The 16727-nt window shown below is 44.7% G+C and overlaps 2 protein-coding genes across 8 annotated transcripts in view; both read left to right on the top strand.

Annotated features, from left to right (window-relative positions):
- SARNP (SAP domain containing ribonucleoprotein) overlaps window positions 1-16727 on the top strand; it is a 238725-nt gene that overhangs the window by 83996 nt on the left and 138002 nt on the right. The gene's annotated exons all lie outside the window — the stretch shown is intronic.
- Window positions 1-16727, top strand: part of PYM1 (PYM homolog 1, exon junction complex associated factor) — a 233812-nt gene that overhangs the window by 215659 nt on the left and 1426 nt on the right. For all 6 annotated transcript variants that reach the window (XM_050749203.1, XM_050749202.1, XM_050749200.1 and 3 more), the window contains one exon: window positions 16355-16448. In XM_050749203.1, the coding sequence (XP_050605160.1) occupies window positions 16355-16448 (94 nt within the window). The remainder of the gene's footprint in view (window positions 1-16354; window positions 16449-16727) is intronic.

Raw genomic sequence — 16727 nt, 5'->3', positions numbered from 1 at the left:
ACACACACACTCCTGTAGTCCCAGCTACTTGGGAGACTGAGGTGGGAGGAATTGCTTGAGCCTGGGAGGTGGAGACTGCAGTGAGTCAAGGTCTGGCTACTGCACTCCAGCCTGGGTGACAGTGACCTCTCAGAGATAAATAAAATAAAATACAAATAATGTTTCTGTGCACAAATTTTGGGAAACACTGTAAACCATATTCCCATCTTGCATATTCACCTGAGTAAGAACGTAGTAACTCATTTAAGCCTTGCTGTTAAAAAAAAAAAAAAAAACACAATATTTTTTTTTGTGTTTAACCCAGAATTTCCCAAACTTATTTAACAATGTTTAGGGATAATCCCTGTTTAATATCTTATGGGAGTAGTATTTTACATAGCAAAAGCTTTGGGAAATGTGATGAAATGATAGGACTACCTTTTTTATTTTTATTTATTTATTTATTTATTTATTTATTTATTTATTTATTTATTTATTTTTAAGACGGAGTCTTGCTCGTTGCCCAGGCTGGAGTGCAGTGGTGCAATCTCAGCTCACTGCAAGCTCTGCCTCCCGGGTTCACGCCATTCTCCTGCCTCAGCCTACCGAGCAGTTGGGACTACAGGCGACTGCCACCATGCCCGGCTAATTTTTTGTATCTTTTTTATAGAGACGGGGTTTCACCATGTTAGTCAGGATGGTCTCGATCTCCTGACCTTGTGATCCGCCCGCATCGGCCTCGCAAAGTGCTGGGATTACAGGTGTGAGCCACTGCGCCTGGCTATTTTTATTTTTTTGAGATGGAGTCTTGCTCTGTTGCCCAGGCTGGAGTGCAGTGGCACAATCTCGGCTCAGTGCAACCTCTGCCTCCTGGGTTCAAGCGATTTTCCTGCCTCAGCCTCCCAAATAGCTGGGACTACAGGCACCTGCCACCACGCCCAGCTAATTTTTGTATTTTTGGTAGAGACGGGGTTTCACTATGTTGGCCAGGCTGGTCTCAAACTCCTGACCTCAGGTGATTCACCCGCCTTGGCCTCCCAGTGCTGAGATTACAGGTGTAAACCACCATGCCCAGCCTAATTTTTAAATTTTTTTATAGAGATGGAGGTCTTACCATCTTACCCAGGATGGTCTTGAACTCAGCTCAAATGATCCTCCTACCTCTGCCTCCCAATGTGCTGTGATTACAGGCGTGAGCCACCATGCCTGGTCTATTTGTTGTTCATTTCAATTTTTATTTTAGATTTAGAAAATATGCAGGTTTGTTACATGGGTATAATTGTGTGATGCTGAGGTTTGGGGTACGAGTGATCCCATCACCCAGATAGTGAGCATAGTACCCAATTAGCTTTTTTTTTTTTTGAGATGGAGTCTTGCTCTGTTGCCCAGGCTGGAGTTCAGTGGTGTGATCTTGGCTCACTACAACCTCTGTCTCCCAGGTTGAAGTGATTCTCCTGCCTCAGCATCCTGAATAGCTGGGATTACAGGCACGCACCACCACTACTGGCTAAGTTTTGTATTTAGTTGAGTTGGGGTTTCACTGTGTTGGCCAGGCTGGTCTCCAACTCCTGCCTCAGGTGATCCGTCTAGCTTGGCCTCCCAAAGTGCTGGGATTACAGGCGTGAGCCACTGTGCCTGGCCCCAGTAGATAGTTTTTAAACCCGTGCCGGCCTCTACTAGTCCCCATTGTCCGTTGTTGTCATCTTTATGTCTGTGAGTACCCAGTGTTTAGCTCCTACTTATAAGTGAGAAAATGCAGTATTTGGTTTTCTGTTCCTGTGTTAATTTGCTTAGGATAATGGCCTTCAGCTGCATCCATGTTGCTACAAAGGACATGATTTTGTTTTTTATGGCTGTGACAAACTACTTTTTATTTAATTAATTTTATTTTTTATTTTTTTTCGAGTTGCAGTCTCGCTCTTGTTGCCCAGGCTGGAGTGCAGTGGTGCGATCTCGGCTCACTGCAACCTCCATCTCCTAGGTTTAAGTGATTCTCCTGCCTCAGCCTCCCAAGTAGCTGGGATTATAGGCACCTGCCACCACGCCCGGCTAATTTTTTTTATTTTTAGTGGAGACGGGCTTTCACCATGTTGGCCAGGCCTGTCTCCAGCTCCTGACCTCAGGTAATCCACCCATCTTGGCCTCCCAAAGTGCTGGATTGCAGGTGTGGTGAGCCACTGTGCGCAGCCGACAAACTACTTTTTAAATTTTTTTTATTTTTGAGACAGAGTTTCACTCTGTTGCCCAGGCTGGAGTACAGTGGTATGATTGCAGTTTACTGCAGACTTGACCTCCTGGGTTCAAGTGATTCTCCCAGCTTAGCCTCCCAAGTAACTGGGATTACAGGTGTGCACAACATGCCCAGCTAATTTTTGTAAAGAAGAGATTTCACCATGTTGCCCAGGCCGGTCTTAAACTCCTGGATGCAAGCGATCTGCCTGCCTCAGCCTCCCATAGTGTTGGGATTACAGGCATGAGCTACTATGCCCAACCTCAGACTACTTTTTTTTTTTTTTTTTTTTTAAGACCGACTTTCGCTGTTGTTGCCCAGGCTGTGGAGTGCAATGGCCTGACCTCTGCTAACCGCAACATCCATCTCCCAGGTTCAAGCGATTCTTCTGCCTCAGCCTCCCGAGTAGCTGGGATTATAGGCATGTGCCACCACACCTGGCTAATTTTTGTATTTTTAGTAGAGACGGGGGTTTCTCCATGTTGGTCAGGCTGGTCTTGAACTCCTGACCTCAGGTGATCTGCCCACCTTGGCCTCGCAAAGTGCTGGGATTACAGGCATGAGCCACTGTGCCTGGCTGACTACTTTTTTTTTTTTTTTTTTTTGAGACCGAGTCTCGCTCGGTTGCCCAGGCTGGAGTGCAGTAGCATGATCTTGGCTCACTGCAAGCTCCGCTTCCCAGGTTCATGCCATTCTCCTGCCTCAGTCTCCCGAGTAACTGGGACTACAGGTGCCCACCACCACGCGCAGCTAATTTTTTGTATTTTTAGTAGAGACAGGATTTCACCGTGTTAGCCGGGATGGTCTCGATCTCCTGAGCCTCGTGATCCACCCACCTTGGCCTCCCAAAGTGCTGGGATTACAGGCGTGAGCCACCGCGCCTGGCCTACTTTTAAATATGGTATTATCACATGCCATGTTTTTGCCTATACCCTCTAGTGAAACTGGGCTGTATAACTGATGTGGAACAGCAGTGCAATGATGTGTAAGCTTTGGCATCAGACTTGAGTTCAGGTTACAGGTATATGCTACCTTTGGAATCTTGACCATGTCTTTTTTTTTGAGATGGAGTCTTACCCTGTCACCCAGGCTAGATTCCAGTGGCATGGTTTCAGCTCACTGCAACCTCCGCCTCCTGACTTCAAGCGATTCTCCTGCCTCAGCCTCCCGAGTAGCTGGTGTTACAAGCATGCGCCACCACGTCTGGCTAATTTTTGTATTTTTAGTACATATGGGGCTTTGCTATATTGGCCAGGCTGGTCTCAAACTCCTGACCTCAGGTGATCCACCTGCCTTGGCCTCCCAGAGTGCTGGGATTACAGGCATGAGCCACTGCACCAAGCCTTGACTATGTCTTTAACCTCTTGAAGACTGTTTCCTTGGCTGTAAATGATAATATCTATCTATCGTTTATATTTAACAGGATAATGTATACAAAGTTCCTCCTGTAATGTAGCTACTTATTAATAAATACTCTTTACTAATCATTCTTAAATACTGAGTTTTCCACTGCTAGGATTTTGCTTTTGTTGTTCCTCTTATCCCCTTTCCCTTTTCTCTGCCTGCAGAAATACTGGCTGCTGATTTGTTGTTATCATTAATTATTACTACTTTCTAGTCTTTAGTGTCAAATGAGGTTTTCCTGATTATCTCCTGTCATCTCTTAGGATACTTTTGACACTATTTTGTCTTAGACTTTGCTTGCCTAATTTGCCCACCTCCTCCTTACTTAGTCTGTAAATTTTTTGAAAATTGGGACCATCTTACTCACCTTGATAACCCTATTAGCACTTATGGTACTTTTCTTCTAGGAGGCTTTTTTTTTTAAAGATGAAGTCTTGCTCTGTCTCCCAGACTGGAGTGCAATGGCACGATCTTGGCTCACTGCAACCTGTGCCTCCTGGGATCAAGTGATTCTCCTGTCTCAGCCTTCTGAGTAGCTGGGATTACAGGCGTGTGCCACCATGCCCAGCTAGGAGGCTTTTAGTGTTTATTGTGTTTAATTTGTAGTCTGGCCTCTTTACCACCATGCTTTTCTGAGGCTGTATTTGCAGAGATAACCAGGGATTTCTAAAATGCCAAAACCAGAACCTTTTTTTCAGTTCTTTTCTTGATTTCTCCACAGTATTTAATACTGTTAATCACCTACCTTTATTTTTATTGATTTATTTATTTTTTTAGACGGAGTTTCAGTCTGTCGCCCAGGCTGGAGTGCAGTGGTGCGATCTCGACTCACTGCAACCTCCGCCTCCTGGGTTCACACCATTCTCCTGCCTCAGCCTCCCGAGTAGCTGGGACTATAGGCGCATGCCTCCATGCCCGGCTAATTTTTTCTATTTTTAGTAGAGATGGGGTTTCATCGTGTTAGCCAGGATTGGTCTCCATCTTCTGACCTCGTGATTCACCTGCCTCGGCCTCCCAAAGTGTTGGGATTACAGGCGTGAGCCACCGCGCCCAGACATCACCTACCTTTACTTAAAACTTTTGGTCTCCATGGCTTAGCATGTCCTGGTCTTCCTTACCTATGAATCATTTCCTGTTGTTGCTGTCACCTTTTCCTCCTTGAGGGAAATGATTATGACCATTATTTCAGGGTCATTCCTCCAGCTCTAATCTCTTTGTTATATTTTCTCTGTGTTGGAAACCACATCCAGGTCCTATTTTGGCCCTGAGATCATCCGCAGGCTGAGACCTGTGACTTAGATCTCTTTTCTTATTTGAAGCAGGTCTCATACCTTGAACAACCATGTCCCTACCTCCTTGGAGTTCCTCCATGCCTTGCTATGTTGTCTGTTCACTGTCTACCTGCAACCCCTGGAAACAAGGACCCTTTCAGTGTAAGGGTTTTTATTGCTGACAGACTTAAGGAAACAGATTGAGAATTAAAAAACGGCAGATGTGAGAAAATGACAAAGCTTAAAAAGATTCTTACAGTAGCAATCCCCAATCTCTAGTTTTTGACTCTGCAAGATATTATCTGAAAGTCCTGATATTCTGCCCTTGGTTTTTATTTCTAGGGGTGGGAACTGCCAAACCTCTCCCTTCTTTTTGACTTCACCCTTGGATACCATCAAGGCCAGAGGATGGAACCAAGATAACATAAAATAGGTGCTCCTTTGTGATAATGGGCTATTTGTATCTCTGAGGGCTTCCACACAGGATGGCCATTCAAGAAGCTTCTGCTCTCCCTTTTATTGCAGTCTATCTTTTGTCCTCCTAAACCTTCAGCTATAATCTCTATGCAATCAACTTAAATATATGTTTCTAGTATTGTCCCTTTCTCCCAAATTCCATGTAAAATACTTGTCTAGAATTGAATTGTTGTTTCCACAAAGTTGTTTTCCCCTATGGACTTTGTTTATATCAGTAGTTTCTATTTTCCCAATTTTCCAAATTCAAGAGTGGTATTATAAATAGTTGTATTCTTGTTTGTTATCTTTTTCACTAGAATGTATACTATAAAAAGGCAAGAACCTTGCTTGCTTTATTCATTGTTGTATCCCTAGTTTCTGTTACAGTGTCTGGCACAAGAGTAAGTGCTCAATAAAAATTTAAAATCCATGTGTGAATAAATGTGATTACCATGTGCCCTATGGTATACTGAGAAGAATAAGAATACATGTGAAAAGCACGAGATTAAATCCACAGTGTCACTGTTTTGATTGTTTCCTCTCTAGTTCACATCTTGGTAAGTCTTTGGATCCTGTTGATTTAATCTTCACAATGAATTTCTCTTTCATTTTCCTTTCAATACCTGTAGAAACCATCGAAGTCAAGTCTTCTCACATTGCAGCTGTTGCTTTCATTTTCTCTACCTTTAGTTTATGGTACACATTTTTCAGTGTAATCTTAAAGCATTGCTTTGAACAGATCACCTGTACTCCCTTATTGGCCATCAGTATTCTACAGCTTAAGGCTTCAGTCCAAACCCAGTGGAGGTTGGAGACCTTTCATAGTTTCACTAATTTACCCTGAGTCTCTTTTCACATATGCTTTTTGCCCAGAACATTCTGGATTCTTGGCTCTTCCCTAATGAGATACATTAATTTACTCATTAATTCAGTCCGTATTTACTGTCTTGTGTGGGCCAGGCTCTTTGCTATGAAGTTCAAAAACAGTTTCTGCTTTCCAACAAGCAAATAATTATGTCAAGCATTAGAGCATGATAAAAGCTAAAACAGGTGCTGTGAGTGCAAGTTTTAACCTGGCTTGGCATAAGGAAGTCAGGAAGGCTGCCTTGAGTTGATACTTGAATTTGACCTTAAAGACCAGTAGGAATGAACTTAAGATAAGCAAATATAGTCTATTCCAGGCCAGAGGAAGCAAAAGCAAAAAGGCACAGAGAATAGAGACATGGGCCAGGTTGAGATTTGTGAATATTTCAGTTTCTTTTTTTTTTTTTTTTTTTTTTGAGACAGAGTTTTGCTTTTGTTGCCCAGGCTGGAGTGCAGTGGCGTGATCTTGGCTCACTGCAACCTCTGCCTCCCGGGTTCCAGTGATTCTCCTGCCTCAGGCTCCCAAGTAGCTGGGATTACAGGTGCTCGCCACAACGCCCTGCTAATTTTTTTTTTTTTTTGAGACGGAGTCTCGCTCTGTCGCCCAGGCTGGAGTGCAGTGGCGCCATCTCGGCTCACTGCAAGCTCTGCCTCCCGGGTTCACGCCATTCTCCTGCCTCAGCCTCCCGAGTAGCTGGGACTACAGGCGCCCACAACCGCGCCCGGCTAATTTTTTGTATTTTTAGTAGAGACGGGGTTTCACCGTGGTCTCGATCTCCTGACCTTGTGATCCGCCCGCCTCGGCCTCCCAAAGTGCTGGGATTACAGGCGTGAGCCACCGCGCCCGGCCGAGATGGGGTTTCTCCATGTTGGCCAGGCTGGTCTCGAATTCCTGACCTCAAGTGATCCGCCTCCACCTCCCAAAGTGCTGGGATTACATATGGGAGCCACTGTGCCCAGCCAAATATTTGTTTCTAGAGGAAAGAGTATGGTGGATTTATGCTAACAGACTGAAAACTAGCAAGAGGTAAATCAAGAAGGCCTTTTTTTTTTTTTTTCTTGAGGCGGAGTTTCACTCCTATTGCCCAGGCTGGAGTGCAATGGCGCGATCTTGGCTCACTGCAGCCTCTGCCTCCCAACTTCAAGCAATTCTCCTGCCTTAGCTTCCCAAGTAGCTGGGATTACAGGCATGAGCCAGTGCGCCTGGCCTAACAGAAATTTTTAACAGAAAAGTTATCACCCCAATAGAATTTTCATTATTGCATGTTCTTTTTTAATTTTTTGAGATGGAGTCTCGCTCTCTCACCCAGGCTGGAGTGCAGTGGTGTGATCTTGGTTCACTGCAGCCTCCACTTCCCAGACTCAAGTGATTGTCCCACCTTAGCCTCCCAAGTAGCTGGGACTACAGGCATGCGCCACCATGCTCAGCTAATTTTTTTGTATTTTTGTAGAGACAGGGTTTCACTATGTTGGCCGGGCTGGTCTCAAATTCCTGATCTTAGGTGACCCACCTGCCTTGGCTTCCCAAAGTGTTGGCATTACAGGCATGAGCCACTGTGCTCTGCCTTGCACATTATTTTCAAACAAGATTTTTAAATAGAGATGGGGTCTCAATATGTTGTCCAAGACTCAATTGATCTTCCCACATGAGGACTAAGCTCTGATTTTTTTTGTCTTGCTGAAATTCCTATCTAAGGGGTGTAGGGAGTCATGCCCTACAAACCATAAGTTCTCATCAGATGCGTTTCATTTAACCTTGTATCTCCCCTCCTCCCCCTTCCCCTTTCCTCCCCTCCCCTCCCCTCCACTCCTCTCCTCTTCCTTCCCCTCCCCTCCCCTCCCCTTCTCTTTTCTTGATGGAGTTTCACTCTTGTCACCCAGGCTGGAGTGCAATGGCACGATCTCGGCTCACTGCAATCTCTGCCTCCTGGGATCAAGTGATTCTCCTGCCTCAGCCTCCGGAGTAGCTGGGATTACAGGCACCCGCCACCACTCCCAGCTAATTTTTGTATTTTTACTGGAGACGAGGTTTCACCATGTTGACCAGGCTGGTTTTAAACTCCTGACCTCAGGTGATCCACCCACCTGGGCCTCCCAAAGTGCTGTGATTACAAGCGTGAGTCACCGCACCTGGCCTTACTTTTTCAATCTGACTCTGACGTAACAAGAAAATAAAAATATTTTACCCCAAAACATGTTTCTTGCCATATCTTAAAATGGCCCTGCAAAGCCGACCTTTGTGGGGGAAACGGCATCTGTAAAAAATCTCTATTAACAGGCCAGACTCAGTCACTCACACCTGTAATCTCAGCACTTTGGGAGGCCGAGGCGGGTGGATCACATGAGGTCAGGAGTTCTAGACCAGCTTGGCCAACATGGCGAAACCCTGTCTCTACTAAAAAAATATAAAAATTAGCTGGACGTGGTGGCACGCATCTGTAATCCCAGCTACTCGGGAGGCTGAGGCAAGAGAATCGCTTGAACCTGGGAGGTGGAGGTTACAGTGAGCTGAGATGGTGCCACTGCACTCAAGCCTGGGCTGCAAGAGCAAAGCTCCGTCTCAAAAAAATAAAATTCTGTATTAACATAGCTAGATCTGTTTCTTTCAGGCCCTCCCAATGCTGAAGAGATTAAAAGTCTAGCACCTTATAAAGAACTGAATAGGAAACATTTGTCATCTGTTGTCTCTAAGGGTAGCCACTATAAGGCTTCAAAGGAACCTTGGTCTCCACAATCTTTTATCTGAACCTGAACCTTTCTATTGATCCCAGGCCTTTAGACAAACTCAACCAATTGTCAACCAGAAATGTTTAAATTTACCTATAGCCTGGAAGCCCCCCACTTTGAGTTGTCCCACCTTTCTGAACCAAACCCAATGTATTTCTTAAATATAGTTGAGTGATGTCTCATGCCTTCCTAAAATATATAAAACAAGGCATGGTGGCTCAGGCCTGTAATCCCAGCACTTTGGGAGGCTGAGGTGGGTGGATCACCTGAGGTCAGGAGTTTGAGACCAGCCTGGCCAACATGGCGAAACCCTGTCTCTACTAAAAATACAAAAAATTAGCCAGGCGTGGTGGTGAGTGCCTGTAGTCCCAGCTACTCGAGAGACTGAGGCAGGAGAATCGCTTGTACCCGGGAGGCGGAGGTTGCAGTGAGCCAAGATCGTGCCACTATACTCCGGCCTGGGCAACAGGGTGAGACTGTGTCAAAAAACAAAAACAATAATTAGCCAGGTGTGGTGATGCGCTGTAGTCCCAGCTACTCGCCAGGCTGAGGCAGGAGAATCTCTTTAACCCGGGAGGCAGAGGTTGCAGTGAGCCAAGATCGGGCCACTGCACTCCAGCCTGAGAGACAAAGTGAGATTCCGTTTCAAAAAAAAAAAAGTTTATATGTATATAGGACCAAGCTGTACCCCAAGCACCTAGGGCACATGTTCTCAGGACCTCCTGAGGTCAGTGTCACAGGCCATGGTCACTCGTACATATTTGGCTCAGAATCTCTAAAAATATTTTACAGAGTTTGACTATTTTCCTCAACACAGGTCAGCCTCCTGAGTAGCTGGTACCACAGGTACATGCCACCAACCATACCCAGCTAATTTTTGTATAGTTCGTAAAGATGGGAGTCTCCCTATGTTGCTCAGCTGGTCTTGAATGCCTGGGCTCAAGGGATCCTCCCATCTTGGCCTCCCAAAGTGCTGGGATTATAGGCATGAGCCACTGTGCCTGACCTTTCACTATTTATTGATAATGCCATAATATTCATATGATTATCTCTTCCTTTCTTTTTTGTTTTTGTTTTTATTTTTTCCTATTGTAACTATTTATGGTAAATTATTGACATTGAGATTACTAAAATAAAAAGTGTATTGAATTATCTTCGATTTCTAACCCTCTTACTCCTTCCCTAGTCACTGAATTACCAAGTGTTGTTGATTCTTTGATAATGTATCTGCCCTTAGTCTCTTACTTTCCAATGCCCCTGTTTCAGCCAATTCTGTCCCTTCATGCCAGGATTAACGCAATATTTTTTCCCTAACTAGTTTCCACAGTCTCTGGTGTTTTTTTTTTTTTTTTCCAAATCACCCTTTTATTATGCTAGATTAAATACTCTAAAACACTGCTTTGTATAAAGGATTCATTCATTTATTCAAAGCCCTAAGACAATACTTCGCATAAAGGATTCGTTCATTTGACAAATATTTGTTGAGTGCATGCCATGTGCCAGATATTAAACTCTTTAACTGGTATTCAAGGTCTGAACATTCCAGCTCAGCCTGACTGGTCTGTTTGTCGTTGCCTAAAAATGCTATCTGCATTCCCATGCGTGAGTTTTTGTTTGAGAACAAACTGTTTCTAATCTACTCTGTCTCCCTTTTTGTTTAGTTTGACTCTTCCTTCAAAGCCCAGCTCTAGTCTCAGTCCTCCCTCCAGGAAGCCTCCCAGTTTTTTTTTTCTTTGGTTTTTATTCTTGTCACAGCTGGGCAAAAATATCCTTAGTAGTTCTCTTTTACTCACCCAATAAAGTCCAAAGTTCTTGACCTTGTTTTTAAGGCTTTCTGTGATTACCCCGTTTTTCATTTCCAGGCTTCCTATTCCCTAACATGAACTGTCTCATTCACCTGAACCTCTCTACTTTCTGTTCCCTACTCACGCCCATTCCCACATCCATGCCTCTCTTTGCTCAAGTTTGAGCCCCTTTGCTCATGATTTTTCTTTCTTCCATCCCCTCCACCAGTCAAATCACTCATTGCCTTTAACAACTTTTTTTTTTTTTTTTTTTTTGGAGACAGAGTCTTGCTCTGTCACCCAGGCTGGAGTGTGATGGTACAGTCTTGGCTCACTGCAACCTCCACCTCCTCAGCTCAAGTGATTCTCCTGCCTCAGCCTCTGGAGTAGCTGGGATTACTGATGCCCAGCCACCATGCCTGGCTATTTTTTGTATTTTAGTAGAGACAGTGTTGGCCAGGCTGGTCTCGAGCTCCTGACCTCAGGTGATCGCCTGCCTCCGCCTCCCGAAGTGCTGGGAGTACAGGAGTGAGCCACTGCGCCTAGACTTTTTTGTTTTAATATATTAATGAAATTTGCATTTTGAGCAAAAAACCAATTCATGTAAAAATATATAATTCATGTAGGAGGCCCTAGACTTTTATTTTAAAAGTCTTTTTTTCCTTTTTCTTTTCTTTTTTTTTTTTTTTTTTTTTTGAGAAACATTCTCACTCTGTTGCCCAAGCTGGAGTGCAGTGGCACCATATCAGCTCACTGCAGCCTCCACCTCCTGGGCTCAAGCAGTTCTTGTGCCTCAGCGTCCCCAGTAGCTGGGATTACAAATGTGCTACCACACCCAGCTAATTTTTTTATTTTTATTTATTTTACTCGTTTTTACTTTTTGAGATGGAGTCTTTCTCTGTCACCCAGATTGGAGTGCAGCGGTGCGATCTCTGCTCACTGCAACCTCTGCCTCCCGGGTTCAAGCGATTCTCCTGCCAAGTAGCTGGGATTACAGGCGCCTGCCACCACGCCTGGCTATTTTTTGTATTTTTGTAGAGACGGGGTTTCACCATGTTGGCCAGGCTGGTCTCGAACTCCTGATCTCAAGTAATCCACCCGCCTCGGCCTCCCACAGTGCTGGGATTACAGGCATGAGCCACCATGCCCAGCCTAATTTTTTTATTTTTTTGAGACGGAGTCTTGCTCTGTCGCCCAGGCTTGAGTGCAATGGCATGATCTCAACTCACTGCAACCCTGCTTCCCAGGTTCAAGCAATTCTCGTGCCTCAGCCTCCCAAGTACCTGAGACTACAGGCACCTGCCACCACACCCAGCTAATTTTTGTGTTTTTAATGGAGATGGGGTTTCACCATGTTGGCCAGGCTGGTCTCGAACTCCTGATCTGAAGTGATCCACCCGCCTCAGCTTCCCAAAGTGCTGGGATTACAGGTGTGCACCACCACGCCTGGTCTCCAGTTTCGTTTTTTTTTTTTTTTTTTCACATGGAGTCTCTGTCGCAAGATTGGAGTGCAGTGGCGCAATCTCGGCTCACTGCAACCTCCAACCCCCTGTTTCAAGCGATTGTCCTGCTTCCACCTCCTGAGTAGCTGGGATTACAGGTGGATGCCACCATGCCTGGCTAATTGGTTTTTTTTTTTTTTTGTATTTATGTAGAGACAAGGTTTTGTATGTAGAGACAGGGTTTCACCGTGTTGCCCAGGCTGGTTTCGAACTCCTAAGTTCAGGCAATCCACCTGCCTCAGCCTCCCAAAGTGCTGGGATTACGGGTGTGAGCCACCGTGCCTTGCCAATCTTTGTATTTTTAGTAGAGGTGGGGTTTTGCCATGTTGGCCAGGCTGTGTGATCCGCCCACTTCAGCCTCCCAAATTGCTGGGATTACAGGTGTGAACTGCCGCACCTGGCCTTAAAAATCTTTTTTCCTTTATTTTTACAAAAGTAATACTTAAAATAAGAGAGCTACAACAAAACATATGTATATAAAGAAGTTAAATTTCTCTCTTAAGGTAACCAGCATTAACAGTTTGATATGTGTCCTTGCACACCTTTTTCTTTGTCCCTCTACACAGACTACATGTCTTTAAGTGTTGCCCCTTACTCCAACAAGAATAGTACCATACTAGCTGGGTGCGGTGGCTCACACCTGTAATCTCAGGACTTTGGGAGGCCGAGGCAGGCAGATCACCTGCCGTTGGGAGTTGGAGACTAGCCTGACCAATACGGAGAAACCCCGTCTCTACTAAAAATACAAAATAGCTAGGAGTTGTGGTACATGCCTGTAATCCCAGCTACTCAGGAGGCTGAGGCAGGAGAATCGCTTGAACCTGGGAGGAGGTTGCAGTGAGCCGAGATTGCACCATTGCACTCCAGCCTGGGCAACAAGAGCAAAACGCCGTCTCAAAAAAAATAAATAAAATAGTACCCTATGTATACCAGTGATTCTCAGAGTGTGATTCAGAACCCTTGAGGGGGTCCCTAAGACTCTTTTGGAAGGTCTGCAAGCAAAATTATTCTTACAATCATGCTAAGATTTCTTTGTCTTTTTCACGGGGTTGACTTTGTACCAATGGTCAAAATACATGGTTTGTGAAACTGCTGGCCCTGCAAGCATGCATTTGTCAGGGCAGTGGCACCAAGCTATATTAATCATTGTGTTCTTCACTGCCACACACTTGCTGTAAATGCCAGTTTCACCTAAGGATATCATTGATGATGCAATAAAAATGATTAATTGTATTAAGCCCAACCCTTGAATATATGTATTTTTAATGTTCTCTGTGACTCATGGGATGTAAGCATGAAACATTTCTGCTGCATACGGAAGTAGGATAGTTGTCTGAATTGCAAGCTGAGCAAACTTTATTCTCGTGGAACTGTATTTTTTACTTGAAAAAAAAAAAAAACACTGACAAACTATGGTAATTCAGACCTGACTATCCAATGATCATTTTCCTGAAAATAAAGGAAAACAACTGGTAGTTTTTCTCACCAATGATAAAATTCAAACACTTAAGTGAAAATTAGAATTTTGGAAAACTTATTTACTTTATATATATATATATATATTTCATATATATATATATTTAATTGAGATGGAGTCTCGCTCTGTCACACAGGCTGGAGTGCAGTGGCGCAATCTTTGCTGACTGCAACCTCCGCCTCCTGGGTTCCAGCAGTTCTCCCTGCCTCAGCCTCCTGAGTAGCTGGGATTACAGGCGCCCGCCACCACGCCCAGCTAATTTTTGTACTTTTAGTAGAGACAGAGTTTTGTCATGTAAGCCAGGCTGCTCTGGAACTCCTGACCTCAGGTTATCTGCCCACCTCAGCCTCTCAAAGTGTTGGGATTACAGGCATGAGCTACTGTGCCCTGCCAAGAATTTTTGGAAAACTTATAGCTCCCATTCTGAGCTTGATAGCTCCCATGTACTTTAATACTATAGTGATGAGATTAATGAATATAATCTCTTTTAAATATTGTATAATGGCAGGGTGTGGTGGCTCACGCCTGTAATCCCAGCATTTTGAGAGGCCGAGGTGGGCAGATCACGAGGTCAGGAGATCGAGACCATCCTGGCTAACACGGTGAAACCCCGTCTCTACTAAAAATACAAAAAATTAGCCAGGCGTGGTGGCGTAAGCCTGTAGTCCCAGCTGCTGGGGAGGCTGAGGCAAGGGAATGGCGTGAACCCGGGAGGCGGAGCTTGCAGTGAGCTGAGACCGCGCCATTGCACGCCAGCCTAGGCGACAGAGCAAGACTCCATCTCAAAAATGGGCAGGCGCGGTGGCTCACACCTGTAATCCCAGCACTTTGGGAGGCTGAGGCAGGCGGACCATGAGGTCAGGAGATCGAGACCATCCTGGCTAACATGGTGAAACCCTGTCTCTACTAAAAATACAAAAAAAAAAAAAAAGCCAGGCGTAGTGGCGGGCGCCTGTAGTCCCAGCTACTCGGGAGGCTGAGGCAGGAGAATCGCATGAACCCAGGAGGCAGAGCTTGCAGTGAGCCAAGATTGTGCCACTGCACTCAAGCCTGGGCGACAGAGCGAGACTCCATCTCAAAAAAAAAAAAAAAAAAAAGAGAAAAATAAATAAATAAATAAATATTGTATGATGATACACATATTACAAAATAACAGTGTAAAGGGGGTCCTGAAATAAAAAAAAGTTAGAGGACCACTACTGCAGCTTGCTTTTTCACTTAGCATATCATGAACACTAGTCAATGTCAGAACATTTATTTTATTTTTTTTGAGACTCTGCAACCTCTGCCTCCCAGGTTCAAGCGATTCTTGTGCCTCAGCCTCCCCAGTAGCTGGGATTACAGACGTGTGCCATCATACCCGGCTAATTTTTGTATTTTTAGTAGACAGGGTTTCACCATGCTGGCCAGGCTGGTCTCGAACTCCTGACCTCAGGGGATCTGCCAGCCTCTGTCTCCCAAAGTGCTGTCTAATTATTCATTTATTGATGGCCATTTAAATTGCTTTCAGCTTTTTGCTAATTTTTTCTTTCCTTTTTTTTTTTTTTTTTTTGAGATGGAATCTCGCTCTGTTGCCCAGGCTGGAGTGCAGTGGCGCAATCTCGACTCACTGCAACCTCTGCCTCCTGGGTTCAATCTCCTGCCTCAGCCTCCTGAGTAGCTGGGACTACAGGCGCGCTGTAGCATGCCCAGCTAATTTTTTTTGTATTTTAGTAGAGACAGGGTTTCACTATGTTGGTCAGGCTGGTCTCGAACTCCTGACCTTGTGATTCACCCCCTGGCTTGGCCTCCCAAAGTGCTGGGATTACAGGCATGAGCCACTGTACCTGGCCAGCTTTTTGCTAATTTAAATCATGCATCAACGAATACCCTTTAAAGGCCGGGCACAGTGGCTCATGCCTATAATCCCAGCAATTTGGGTGGATCACCTGAGGTCAGGAGTTCGAGATTAGCCTAGCTGACGTGGCAAAACCCATCTCTACTAATGATACAAAAATTAGCCGGATGTGGTGGCAGGGGCTTGTAATCCCAGATACTCAGGAGGCTGAGGCAGGAGAATCGATTGAACCTGGGAGGTGGAGGTTGCGGTGAGCTGAGATTGCACCACTGCACTCCAGCCTGGGTGAGAGTGTGAAACTCCATCTCAAAACAAAACAAAACAAAAACCAAATACCGTTTAAATATATCCTTGTGTACTGGTGTGTATATATCTATGGTATGAATTCTTAAAAGTTGACCTATTTTTTTAAGGTCCATATAAATAAAATTTCTCCTTCTTTACAACATCTGCTCTTGTCATTTCTCCTCTCTATGGTTTTTGCGTCTTTTTAGCCTCTTGTTCGTTTACCGCCTTCCATGTTCCCATGCTATTGCTTTGGTTTTTTAACAAAATTCTTTCTCTGTGCCTATCCTGTCTTACCTACTAAATTATGCAAATAGAATCTTCTTGAGGGCAAGGATAGTTTGTTGTACAGTGTATTGGCATTCAGTAAATAAATAATGAGAGAGGGGTTGAGTGTTGGTATGAGAAAAGGAGCCTTAATGGTTGCATTTGGATGAATGGGTGCTGAGAGATGGTGTGTACATTTATACATTCTTGTCTCATCTTGTAAAATGTTTGAAAATAAGAGTAATTTTCAACTTAATTTTTCGTATTTTAGGCAAGTATATCGCCTCAACACAGCGACCTGACGGGACCTGGCGCAAGCAGCGGAGGGTGAAAGAAGGATATGTGCCCCAGGAGGAGGTCCCAGTGTACGTGGTTAGGCTTGAGTAGGAGTTTTCTGATGGGGTCCCTACAGAAGGATAGAATATCTTTATGCCTTCAAGTTCAGGAAGGACTCTCCTAAGCCCCAGGGAAATGGAAGGACGGGCAACTGTCAGAAAGGAGAGGAAGGGTCTGGGATTCAGGGATGAGTGAGGGTTACAGATCACTAGTCCTATACTTTTGACCTCTGTTCATTAGAACCTCCAGAGCTCTAAAGCTCTTCTAGGGACTTTGCTGCATCTTTCCTGCAGAGCAGAGGAAAGTTG

Source organism: Macaca thibetana, chromosome 11 (assembly GCF_024542745.1).
Source record: "Macaca thibetana thibetana isolate TM-01 chromosome 11, ASM2454274v1, whole genome shotgun sequence".
NCBI classification, from domain to species: Eukaryota; Metazoa; Chordata; class Mammalia; order Primates; family Cercopithecidae; genus Macaca; species Macaca thibetana.
Note: the sequence above shows the minus strand (reverse complement) of the source record. Positions and strands in the feature narration are given on the sequence as shown.